At 38.5% G+C, this 12409-nt stretch overlaps 2 protein-coding genes across 3 annotated transcripts in view; one reads left to right on the top strand and one right to left on the bottom strand.

Moving 5' to 3' along the window:
• Positions 1-2449, top strand: part of dscaml1 (Down syndrome cell adhesion molecule like 1) — a 129128-nt gene extending 126679 nt beyond the window's left edge. Inside the window, exon 35 of the mRNA XM_068317865.1 lies at positions 137-2449. Within this exon, the coding sequence (XP_068173966.1) occupies positions 137-717 (581 nt within the window). The 3' untranslated portion in view covers positions 718-2449. The remainder of the gene's footprint in view (positions 1-136) is intronic.
• A 4386-nt stretch (positions 2450-6835) lies between these two features.
• Positions 6836-9886, bottom strand: LOC137597108 (uncharacterized). 2 transcript variants are annotated; one of them, XM_068318054.1, is made up of 4 exons: positions 9597-9886; positions 8899-9012; positions 7499-7541; positions 6836-7306 (listed from the first exon to the last, which is right to left on the bottom strand). In XM_068318054.1, exons 1-4 carry the CDS (start codon positions 9648-9650, stop codon positions 7170-7172), a joined length of 348 nt encoding a protein of 115 aa, XP_068174155.1. In that variant the 5' UTR covers positions 9651-9886; the 3' UTR covers positions 6836-7169. The 2 variants fall into 2 exon arrangements, with proteins under 2 accessions (XP_068174155.1, XP_068174154.1); XM_068318053.1 differs by having other exon boundaries at positions 6837-7369.
• Between the last annotated feature and the right edge of the window lie 2523 nt (positions 9887-12409).

Genomic DNA, 12409 nt, shown 5'->3' with positions numbered 1-12409 from the left:
TTTTATCCTCGAGTGTAGAGGCTAAGCCAAGCTGTAGTCCACTAAGGTATTCCACCACACTTACGTGAATGACGCGTTGATGCGCTTCCTGGCCATCAAAAGAGAAGAGACATTAACTCCGTCTTTTATCCTCCAGGCGACTACTGCAATCTACCACTCTACATGAAGTCAGATCCCTTCTTCCGAAAGCAGTCAGAGCATCATGACCCATGTCCAGTGGTTCCACCACGTGAAGCTTCTATTCGTGGCCTCGCCCAGCGGGCGTACCACACCCAGGGCCGCCATGTGACTATGGACTCTGCGAAACAGCAGGCCCTAAGTATGGGCCATACTGGCCTGTCCAATCTCTCTTCCTCTGGGGCTTCTTCTGGAGGGCTAGGAGGTGGAGGTAGTGTGAGTGGAGGGATGTCTGCTAGCTCCAGCACCTCCACACTTCCCCAGAGGACTCTAACCATGCCTGGCTCCTCTGCCTCAGCGGCACAGAGTGCTGCTGCAGCCGCCGCTGCCACCGCTGCAGCCGCTGGGGCGTCATCCTCCAGTGGAAGTGGAGTAGCGGGGGCCACAGGGGGGACACCTGGAGGTGCCTCCTCATCCTCTTCAAAGATGGGAGGATCCAGAGACTCTCTCCTAGAGAGCAGCTCCTCAGGCTTAGGCAGACTACAGAAGCAGAGGGATGGAGGGGGAGGGGCTTACTCAAAGTCGTACACGCTGGTGTAGCCTGCCATCACTGCGGCCTATCACTGTAACTCATAATGCTGGTCAAGCCGGCATTTGCCTGGAGCCTTTATGGAAACGTGGGGTGAGGAATATACACATGCACAGATGACCCCACTTGTCCTGCTTGTGCTGTGTCAGGCGGCAGGGGGCTGGTTGTGTTCCCATTGACACCTCTGTATGAAGGGGTCAGGGTCGGGTCTCCACACTACAGTTGTTTGCCTTCTTTCTGCCTGATTGCTTTTTATGATTATTTTCATCTTTATCTCTTCGTTCTTCACACTTGCCAAAACATAAATAATTTTAACTGTTCACTTCATTATTTTCTACATTTTCTGGTAAGGACACAGTACTTATGCACAAAATGCTTTCCACGTGTAACGTCTTATTTTCTGGAGAAAGACAGTCCTAAAGTGAACCCGGTCATTTATAGTATTTTGAATATGTTACTTTTCTGATCTCTGATGGAAGAAGAGCTCATATCACAGCATTGTGCTACGGCAGGATGCTTTTACTGTATGCATTAACCACCATGTCGGTGTTACACTGGCTCCGAGGGGTAACCTCATCATGAATTCATGCTAAAGGCAATGGAAGGATGGTCATCTCAAAACCAGCTTTGAGACATTGAGGTTTTCTTATACATGCAATGGACGACAGCTTAGTGGTCTTAACTGATGACTTGAAGCAGAAGAGGAACAAAAGCGTCCAACATCATCATGTGAAACACGAAACAAATGCATTTTATTCCTTACAGTTTCTGTTCATTTTCTGATGATGGAAATACAATCTCATGTGCACTAAGCAAAATTTAGAATGATTCCGATTGACAGAAACCTTCACAGCCTGCGGGGGTGTGTGTGGGCATTTATGTGTAAATATATATATGTATACATTTGGCAGGCACACACCAACACACTGGACCTTTTTAATATCTGTATGCTAGCCTGAAGAGCAGCAGACGTCTGTGTCAAAGCTGAATCCCCCATCTCCAACCCCACCCCAACTCCCTTGTCCCCTGCTCTTCATTCTGGACCTGTGAAAGGTTATTTAGAACAAAAAATGGTGATGACGATGAAACAGTAATGCAAAATTAGTCTCAAATTTTGAACTTTGTTAAATGTGATTGACAGGATTGCTTTGAGAAGGCAGTGCCCACAAAAGAGAGATTATGGTTGATACGAACAACAGCGATGAAAGTGATTCATCACAGTGCCACAATATTAGGATTCGTTCTTTTCCTTTCTTGCTCCCTTTCTGCCCCAACTCCCCATCACCCCGACCCACCCTCCATCATATCCAAATAGTGTCACTGTGACCCAATACTAGCATACCAGCTAGTTGTAAAGACAGAGAAAAGAGGCCCAGTATGCACAGACAAGCAGAAATGCTATGTGACGTTTTACAACAGCTTGAATGCAAACATACAAATTCAAAAACATGCAAATTTAGGCGTATGAAAGGAAAAAAAATCTATCTTGATTGAGTTAATCAATGGACAGTGACTGAGAGATTCTTTATGGAGAACTGACTGTTGAAAGAATTGGCATGTGTGCTCAAAATGGAGAGGCTTACGTAGCAGTGGGATTTCATTCAAAAATATGTGGTCATCAAAACTTAAAGATGTATTTTCAAGTCCCTCAACCTCAGAGATTTACTTCAGCTTTATGCATGGTACTGTATCTGTTATCTTCAAGTTTATTTCCCCCCACTTCTTCCAAAGCTGAATCCCATAACAAAGATTGTTCCAAAAAAAATAAAATAAAGAGTTGCTCCAAATGTTTTGCAAATCGTAAAACATAACATCAGGGCTCTCGCAATAGAAAAAAGAAAAAGATATGATATATATGTTTGTTTTCAAAAGTATGTACATATATATTTCTATTCAAATATATATAAAATATATGAATAATGAAAAAAGCATAGAAATATTAAAGCTGTTTTAATTGAAAATATATATAAACAATCACAAGACAATCGCTCAGAGAGGAAAGACCTCAAGAAGGAAGGAAAACGAAAAGGGAATATTAAACGGGTAGCAAAAGCATGAACCGGAGAAGGAAGTGCTGTGAAAGAAAGAAAAATGGTGTATTTGAGGTTCAGAGAATGAAACAATGACCCCCTTGTGATTTGTTAAATTCTCCAGCTGCAGCGTCTGCGCAGCAGGTAGCAGCTAGGAGGACAAGCACAGTCAAGTCAAACTTTAGTGTGAGATTGTGTCGCTGGTTAACTGTGGTCTATGGCTCAGTGCAGAAAGTGTGATGTTGAAAAAGATAACAGTACAACAAAGACAGCCTATACAGATAGTAAGCCTATTGTAATATGTTGTATTTTACCTTCCAAAGGTGTGTTCACAAACTCATTGCATCACCTGATTCGAATTCATGGAAATATATAACGGACCAGACAAGTATTTCTGTTTCTTATCTGTGTCATAGCGAGTCCTGTTCTGGGGCTGAAGGCCAAAAAAACCACAGCAAAAATTAGAGCTGCTCATTAACATGTCTATGTGCTTATTTATGTTTAACCCAGACAGGAGAGGAATACATTATCATTATTACTGGACATTATTTATTTCATTTCTGCCTTTGTGTTTCAAATTATCCAAATATGTGAAAAGCAAGAGGCCAGCTGTATGGATCTTGGATGGAGTGATGAAATAACCTGCTCCCTAATTCATCAATGAAGTTGCCTCAACTGTAAACACACATCGATTGTCAGTTTGTTAACAGTGTATGTTTTGTACATCTTTAAGGAAATGTCCACCCTCTTACATTTCTGTAGTGTTTTTGAGAGTAACAACAATATTTAAATTCAATAGTATTCTTTGAAAATATGCTTATTTGCTTTCTTGCCAAGAGTTACTTGTACCCACTAATAACTTTATGCTACATACTAAAATCATTGAGTAAAACTGACAGCTTGTCATATTACAGAGGTTTTATGTCAATCATTTTTACACTTTATAGCTTCTGCCTATGAGGTCATGATTGGCAGAGGTTGGTTTGCTTGTTTATTCATTCGTGACTTGACAGGATTACATCATCTGACTCCAGATTTTTTTAAAGAGTTCATTCCCATTGCTTGATAGGGAAAATTACAAGATTTTTCTTTGTTTCTAGCTATATAAATAATATCAACAATGATGAGCAAAGGATGCTTCAATGTGTAGGACTCTAGTAGAATTAAATTAATAGTTGTACATACTTGGACTAACATCAGTTTGTGGCTGAATTTCTTGTAATTCATTTATGGGTCAAATTTAGCTTGTCTTCAAAAATTACCAAGTTAGATCTAAAAGAAATCGACCATTAGTGAAATGTTTTTTTATTCCTTTTTGAATATCAACCTAATGATGAAACCAATGGACTTTACATTCTAGGTCAAATTATTATGGGACTGCTGCTTTAAGTACACTTAATGGGAAAACTGAGCTGCCTTTTCAGAAGGTTCTCATTTGAGTTTTGTCTAGTTTTTGTACAGAACAAAGAAATAAGAGAAACATGTTTAATCAGTGAAAGTACATGGTTGTAATAGAGGGATTTTGCTCCTCTGTAACAGTTTCATTATCGCTTTGTTTCTAAATGGCATTAAAGCAAACAAATATATTTTCCAACACAAGTTCCCATTATATTATTAGAATTAATTCTTGTGCTTTTGTTCTCTAAAGTTCCACAACCTAACATTTATAAAGTATACAGTGCTGCAGTGTTTTTCTGAGGGTTTTAGGGAGTGATCCAGGCCTTAATATTAATTAATTTAAAGCACAACATTTTCCCAAACTTAAATTAATAATGGAGGTTTATCATCAGAGGATAAGCCCTTGAACTCAAGGGGGTAAAAATAAGTATGCACAAACACTGACATTTTTAAATGAGCCATGGACAATTTTGGGTGGATTTTTTTTTTTAATACAACAACATACTTTTCAAACTGACTCAATCTGTGGATTTGTTTTTCCCAAGTCTTTTCCACATCTGCTCAACCAATCAGATCTTCTCCTCTCACTCTATCCCCAGCCCACCTATACAATAGAATTTCTACTCCACAATAGAAAACTTGTGTACATAGGAGTGTTTTGTATAAATGAGTACTATTTTCGACATCTTCACAAGAATCCAGGGCACAATTTAAACTTTGAACTGAAGTTGTTGTAATGAAACAGAAGAGGACTTAATGATAAACTAGAAAACTATACAGACAACTTTTTTATCTTCATTTATTGACCAGTTGAAATATTTTAGAGTGGACCATGCATTTTTAACAACATTAAATCCTTCTTTTTCAGAATATCTTGTTGCATTGTTTAATTTATTTTTAATTTCTTATTTTGGTTTTGTCCCCTTTTTTTTATTTTGTCACCAGTTGCTTGATTAAGTTTGTCTTTTTTCTATTTGTTTGATTTGTTTAACAATTTTTGGAAGGAGGACAGCAGCATTGCATGTTCTGAAAATGTTGTTGGTTGCAAAAGAAAAAGGAAAATGGTGAAATGGATTTAAAAGGAGGTTAATTAAAACATTTTAAAGATGCAGAGGATGTTCCTTAATCTTTTATGGGGAAATGTTGCTTCAATTTGCAATTGCTTGTGTTTAACTCTACATTTCTTTTCTATGAAAACAAACAAAATCCAAAAAAGAGTACTCAACACCTTGTGCAATAAAGCTATCTTTTTATGAACTGTAATGGAGATTATTCTTTCTTTCCTCACTGTATATTATTTCAGATAAAGAAACATTTTCACTATGCAGAATAATTATTTCAGGATTTCACTTGTTTCTGATAATAGACCTATTTCCTGCCTCAAAATAATTAATCTTAAAATGGTAGCAAAGACATTTGAGACATTAAGTGTCAGTACAGAAAATTGTTTAGGAGATGTAAATCAATTTTTTTGAATACAATTTTCAATACTGTGAGCAGGACAGTAGGTAGTGCTGCTGCCTCACCGCAAGAAGGTTCTGGGTTCTCTTCAGGTTCTCCAGTTTCCTGCCACCTCCAAAACCATTCAGCATAGGTCAAATGATCAATTTGAAATTGTTCGTGTGAATGTTGTTTGTCTTTGTGTGTGTCCCTGTGTGTGGCCCTTTGGGTGTACCCTGCCTCTTGCTTGTACCCGTGTGGGATAGGCTCCAGCAGCACTTGTGACCAACATGTTGGATAAGCAGCTGAAGATGAGACAATTACGATTATCCTGTCTTCGAGATGAATGAATGTTGTGATCATCTATGAGGACATCTCCAAATCACTGGTGATGAAGGAGAAAATCACTTTGAAGGGGCCATGTTAAGAAAAACTCACTTTTTATTGGTTTTCCAGAAAAGAATTCCCTGTATCTGGACTCAGCGGGCACCAAAGAAATTAGAAAAAAAAAGTCACACCCACTCCACTATGATTCATAGAGTTCATACTTCATTCTGAAAGGAGACACTACAGGTCTCACACACACACACACACACACACACACACACACACACACACACACTGGACCAAAACGCTGGGTACCCATACCATATCTACTGTAGTTCCAGAAAGGGTTGTGGCTGACCTAAACTCATCTGCATGTTAAGCCACACACACTCAAGACAGTGTGTGATCAAAAGGCTGAACCAGGCATACAGGAATCCTATGATACACAAGTGTATCATAGGATTCCTGTCCTGGGACAGGAAAAAAAAGGAGCACCAGTGAGTGTTGTTTGAATAAGAAAATATCTTTTGAAGTTTTATGCCTGAACAACTCTTTTCAGCTATGGGCTCTAAGAGCATATGACCTTAGTCCCTTACCCTGAATCCAGTCCTTCATAGGAATAGGAAAATGTATTTAAATATAACAAAATGTCTTGCAAAACATTTTGAATAGGTGTGTGTAAACCAACATTTCAATTTTGTAGAAATCAAGGGAAGCCTTCCTTTACTTCAAATTTACTTCAAAATGATTTTAAAGACATTGGGAGATGATTAACAACATGAATAAACCATAAAATAAGAGTCTAAAATCGTAAATCGTATTGTGTGTAAATTAAGTGCAATTGTAGTTCATCGAAAGTATGATGTAAAACCTGATTTGAACACAAGAAGGAATCCTGGTGCAATGAAACACAACACGCGGTTTAGAAGCTCGATTCACAAAGACAGATTATTTTATTTTATATTTATATTCTCAGAACACTGGTCAGTCACTCCCACATAGTTAATCATATTGTACACATATATTCACATATATTTTTCATAAAGATACTTTTCACAGGGTTTTCAAATGAAACATATCCTATTACTGCATGTTACTGTTTATGTATTGCTAATCCCAGATCGACTGTTTATTTTAACACTAGTGTAACATTACAATTGCATGCGTATATGTGTTCAAATGCATTTGTGCATGCCAACACAGACTTTTCTGTTGAATCCACATGCATCACCATTTCCCCATTGCCACTTGCCTCGCCTTTTGTCTTTCTACTTGCTGTTCTTGTTTTTCTTCTGTTGTAACTTCCTGAAATGTGACTGGATGGTGGCGGCGGCCTTCTCAACTTCAACGGGGCTCAGTGGAGGAACAGGAGTCGTGTTGCATGTCCCATTACTGGCATTGGAGTCTGAGCACGACAGGACACAGGGTATAGCCAGACTGGCAGAGGCAATGGCCATGGAGACATAGTCTGCAGCAATGATTAAGTTCAAACACATGGTGCAAAAATTATCCTTTAAGACAAGCGGGCTATTTTTTTATCAGAACCTTCAGAGTTGGATTTGCCAGCCAGATGGTATAAAGGACTTATAAAACTTACTCTTTCTATACACGCCTATGCTGTTCCTCCGGAGCCCATCAACCTGAAAACAAAACGGCATAGTTGTGTTACATACATAAAACATATGCCATGAATCAGGTATGATAGTTGTCATTGATAAAATCTTATCTTGATGTACTGTAAAAATTGTTCTCGTGCCACTAAAGGAGCAAACAAGGCACCTTTATCACACTGGTTCTTCTAATCTACTGTACAAAATGTGCAGTCACCTTAGAATGAATGTGGAATGTACCTGTGAGACTGCACCTGTGTGTATATGCACGCACGTGTGTGTGTGTGTGTGTGTGTGTGTGTGTGTGTGTGTGTGTGTGTGTGTGTGTGTGTGTGTGTGTGTGTGTGTGTGTGTGGGTGTGGGTGTGGGTGTGTGTGTCACTCTCGTTTAATACTGGGGTGATGACCTCAAACACAAATCTGCTTTCTTGGGATTAGAGCTCAGGCAGAGGAGTAGTTGGGAGGTGCGAGCCTGATGATTGGACCAGTTCAGTCTGCTTGACGTCAGTTCGTCTGCTTTTCTGACTTCACTCCCGCATATTTCCATGAATTCTTCAATTATATTTACTCTCCAATAACAGTTTTGTCCATCTACTGTTCTCTAGTCTATATGTTGTTTTATTTTGTTAATTTTTTGGGAGAGTGTTTCTTTATTTTTATGCACATTATATTATCCTCTGTTCTAAATTCTAAATGTTCTATTTTTATTCCTCTTTTTTTGCTGTTACGATTCCCTGAGTAACTAACTGTAACTGTGTATTATATTTATTCACATGTGAGTGTTGACAATTAAATTACATGAATCCTTAAAGAAAATAAATTAATTGAAATAAAATCATTAGAAATACCCAAGCTAGTGAAGTGTGTGTGTGTGTGTGTGTGTGTGTGTGTGCGTGCGTGCGTGCGTGCGTGTGTGTGTGTGTGTGATCTTTTTAGATTTTATTATTTTAACAATAGTTGCAGTTGTACAATATATTTATCTGTTATTATTTTATTTCACTAATGGAAGAGGCATATTGTGTAGGCTCTGTATTTTTTATGTTTACAAAAAAAACCTAATGATAGTATGCATTTTTATTTTATTGCACCAATTGCTGAAGCTGTTTGAGTGCAACATAATCCTCTGTTTTCCTGCGGGACACATAAGAAAGGACTGCTGAGCCTTTGACCAGATAAGAGGGATGAAAAGGCAATTGAATGAATAAATATTCCACGGACATTTACCACTGTAGGGCTAAAGATACATTTCAGAAAGGGTTGCTCTAATCATTTCCTCGTGAACTCATATCTCTGAAAAATGTTTACCTTGGGAGCTACTCAATATCCAGAAGAAACAATGTCATTTATTCAGATTGTTCAGTCACACAAAAAATGTGTAGGAAACGAACCTCATCTGCTTTGCTGCTCCTCCGACAGTGCGACACTGAGTGAACCTGCCAAGGTAAAGGCTGGGACACCATGTAAGGCATAGGATCCTCTTGACGGCCAAAATGCACCCCTATCTGAAAGTCAGAGAAGTCCACTTATGGATGCCAACAGGTGTGACGTATACATTAATTCAAGACTATCATCTTTAAATACCTTATATATGACTCATGAAATATGGGTAAACAAAAATTACATTTTCATACAGGTTGTTCAAAATGTAATCTTCAACTGATCTTCAGGGGAACTTGTACATAATTTGTATTGGATTATATATATAGCATAACAACAGAGGACTAAATGAGAAAAATGTCCCACATTGAAGCTTTGATTAATCGTCATAATAATTACATCCAGATGCTGTTGAAATCTGACACTGATCTGTTTTTACATGATTTTTATGTCATTTTAATGCTGTTTACTGCAAAAAACCTGATACATACTCAACACAGCCTGCCAGGTGAGAAAATTACAATATTACAGTTTCAGCAGTAAACAAAAATTATGCTAATCGTCTAACATCAAACATATCACAGGTGTGATTTAAGTCAAGTAGAGGATGCTAGTCCAACACAACTAATACATTATAAATGTAATGACCAGAAATAAGTTTTCTATTCTACTCTTTATAATATTCCATGTATCAATCCAACCACCTTACCGATTCTACAACTCTGACCATGACATACATGGCAGTTAGCATGGTGACCAACATCTTAACAGTTATGTTATTTCTTGAGCACCTCTGTTGATCCTTAATGTTTTCCTCGGCTTCCAATTTCTATCCACAACAGCAATGCAGGATAGGTAAGTCCATGCAAGAATTGGTCAGAGAAATCAGGAAAGCAATGAAAAGCTGCAGGAGAATGGGAGCCGAATGGTAATGAATATGTTCACTCACACAAGTTACTCTGCACTCACTTATCAAACATGCAAGCACAGTCTCCATTGTCACAGTCTCTGACACATGAGGGGTAAGACTGTTAAACAGCTTTGCAGGACAGAAATAGAGCAGCAGTAATCTTTTTCCCTGCATCCTACAAGAGTGCTACCCAGAGTTAAGACAAATCAGGTTGTGTTCAAACACGTAGGATTAAAAAGTGACATCATGCACAAAGTTATTATGAGTTGTTTTACAGATAAAGCTTATTGAGACTTACTATTTCCTCCCTTCACTTGGTAGCAATCACAGAACATGCAGGAGCTTGTAGACAGCTGTACGACCACATTTCTTCTTCTGATTAAACTTTAACAACCACCTAAAAATACCATTTATTCTATGACCAACCATTTGAAATGTTTGTTTTTTTTACTCTTTGTTAGCACTTTTTCTATTTGGAATCTAAAGAAGCTCAAATTAAGTGTGAAAAGCTTCCATTGGACTCAGAAGTTTTAGCCAATCACACCACATGTTATATATCTAACTATCTGTTTGTCTCTTCTATGTCTGATAATTCTTCTCTCTTGTTCAAACAAGCAGTTTCTCATCATTTCATTATTTGTATGTGACTTTTATACGTAACATTTAGTTTGATGATTTCCAATCAGGGTTTTTAGTGCACCATGACACAGAGACAGCTTTAGTTTAAGTCACAAGTGACCTTGTATTCATATCAGACTTAAAGGCAGACTGTTGGACTCGTTTCGTCTATATAAATATAGAGGGAAGTCTTCTATGATCTTTGTTTGATACTGAACAGCGCTTTCAATTATAAAGACCAGAACATTCAAATGGGATCAACAGAACTGAATTCAAGAACAATTTAGCAGATTGATCAAATTTTGTGAAAATTAATCACTGACTTCCACAAGATTCGGTGCTCGTGAACTTTAGCTGACATAACTAAGATAACTGTAGTGACAGTAGTAGTATCCATTAATCCTTTTAACTTTCAATTGCAAACGTCTTGTCTTTAGCTGCTTATCTACCTTGTAAAGGTCTGCTGGAGACTATCCCAATTAGTTACAGGCAAAAGACAGGGTACACCCTGGCTGAGATGCCAGCTCATCACTTAGCCATGCACTGTGAGTAATTCAGCTGCATGTTTTTGAATGTGGAGGGAACCTAAAGAGAACCAAAACAGACTCGGGGAAAACATACAAACTTAGCACAGAAAGGAATTGAACCTGGAACTTTCTTGCTTTGAGGCGACAGACCCACTTGTTCCACTATGCCTATTAAGCATTAATATTATACATTCTTATTTTGATATTCAACTAATCCTTCTTTAAACTGCTGGAATATTAAGATCAGAGTTAATCATTTGCATTTCTAGGAGAAAGAACCCAGGCTAGAAGGCACAGGGTACAGTGGAAGACCATGAAAACAGGTTGGTGTCAGTATGCCAGCTATTTATTCTGTAACAGACAGACCAATATCTGACAGATCACACGTGTCTAAGTGTCTGTGTGCGTATTCTATGTTACCTTTGGCCCCAAACAACATGATAATCATTGAGGTTGGTGTCTAGGAATGCATTTCTCTTTGCACAATGACTGCTGATCACTGCCTTACTATTATCATGGTGACTGACCTGTCAAGGAAGGATGTTTTATATAATGTCGCTTGTGCACGTCTACCTGTCCTTGATGAACAAGTGATAGGAGTTCTTTTTGTTATTATGGTATTAGGCTGAAGTACAGGAATGTGACTTATCATTAAACAAGCTAATATAAAAGCTCTTGTGACAGACACTTCCACCCCACATCAAGAAAGCTGTGACCGATTCTCTTTTTAACAAGTGGGTGAAAAAGAAACAGGTATGAACATTTACATTTTATAAGAAATGCTACCAAGGAACAGGCTTTTTCATTTCAGTCCTTTTCATTGTGTGGGTTTGCCCATGTTTGTTTTTTTGTTCTTATTGAATATTTTGCATACTAATTACTACTGTATGTTGCCCTAATGCAGGGCTCAAAATGGCGACCATTTTGGTCACATATGCGCCCAAATTTTTATCAGTGCGACTATTAAATATATTTAGGAGCACTAGTGCGACTAGGGGAAAAAATCTGGTGCGCCTTTTTTTTCCTCTTCTCTCTCGCTCTTTCTCTCTCTCTCTCCATAGAGCAGGGGTCACCAAATGGCGGACCGATGGTTCTGTCCACACCCGTGACCACTCCATGATAAATTCATGAGAGTAGATTTTCTAGGCGCATTTTTACTTGCAGTTCACGGCTACAGACGGCAGGCGCTGCTCCTCAAGTTAATACGGTAATAGCGATACTCAGTTCAGCCAGTCAGATCGTTTGTTTACCTGCTCTGTCAGCGTACCAGGAAGTGAGACAGCTCGCTGTCGCTACCGCTGTGAGTTTACCGCTACAGCGGAGCACAGAGGAAGAAAGACCACATAGCTCCAAACGAAGGGAGGTTAACAAGGAAAACTGCTGGTTAACAATGAGTGGACGAAATTTATGTTTATTCCTCTGTCAGGCAGTTCAAAACCATTTTACCTCATATGATCTGAACACATA

Source organism: Antennarius striatus, chromosome 6 (genome assembly GCF_040054535.1).
Source record: "Antennarius striatus isolate MH-2024 chromosome 6, ASM4005453v1, whole genome shotgun sequence".
Taxonomy (NCBI): Eukaryota; Metazoa; Chordata; class Actinopteri; order Lophiiformes; family Antennariidae; genus Antennarius; species Antennarius striatus.
Note: the sequence above shows the minus strand (reverse complement) of the source record. Positions and strands in the feature narration are given on the sequence as shown.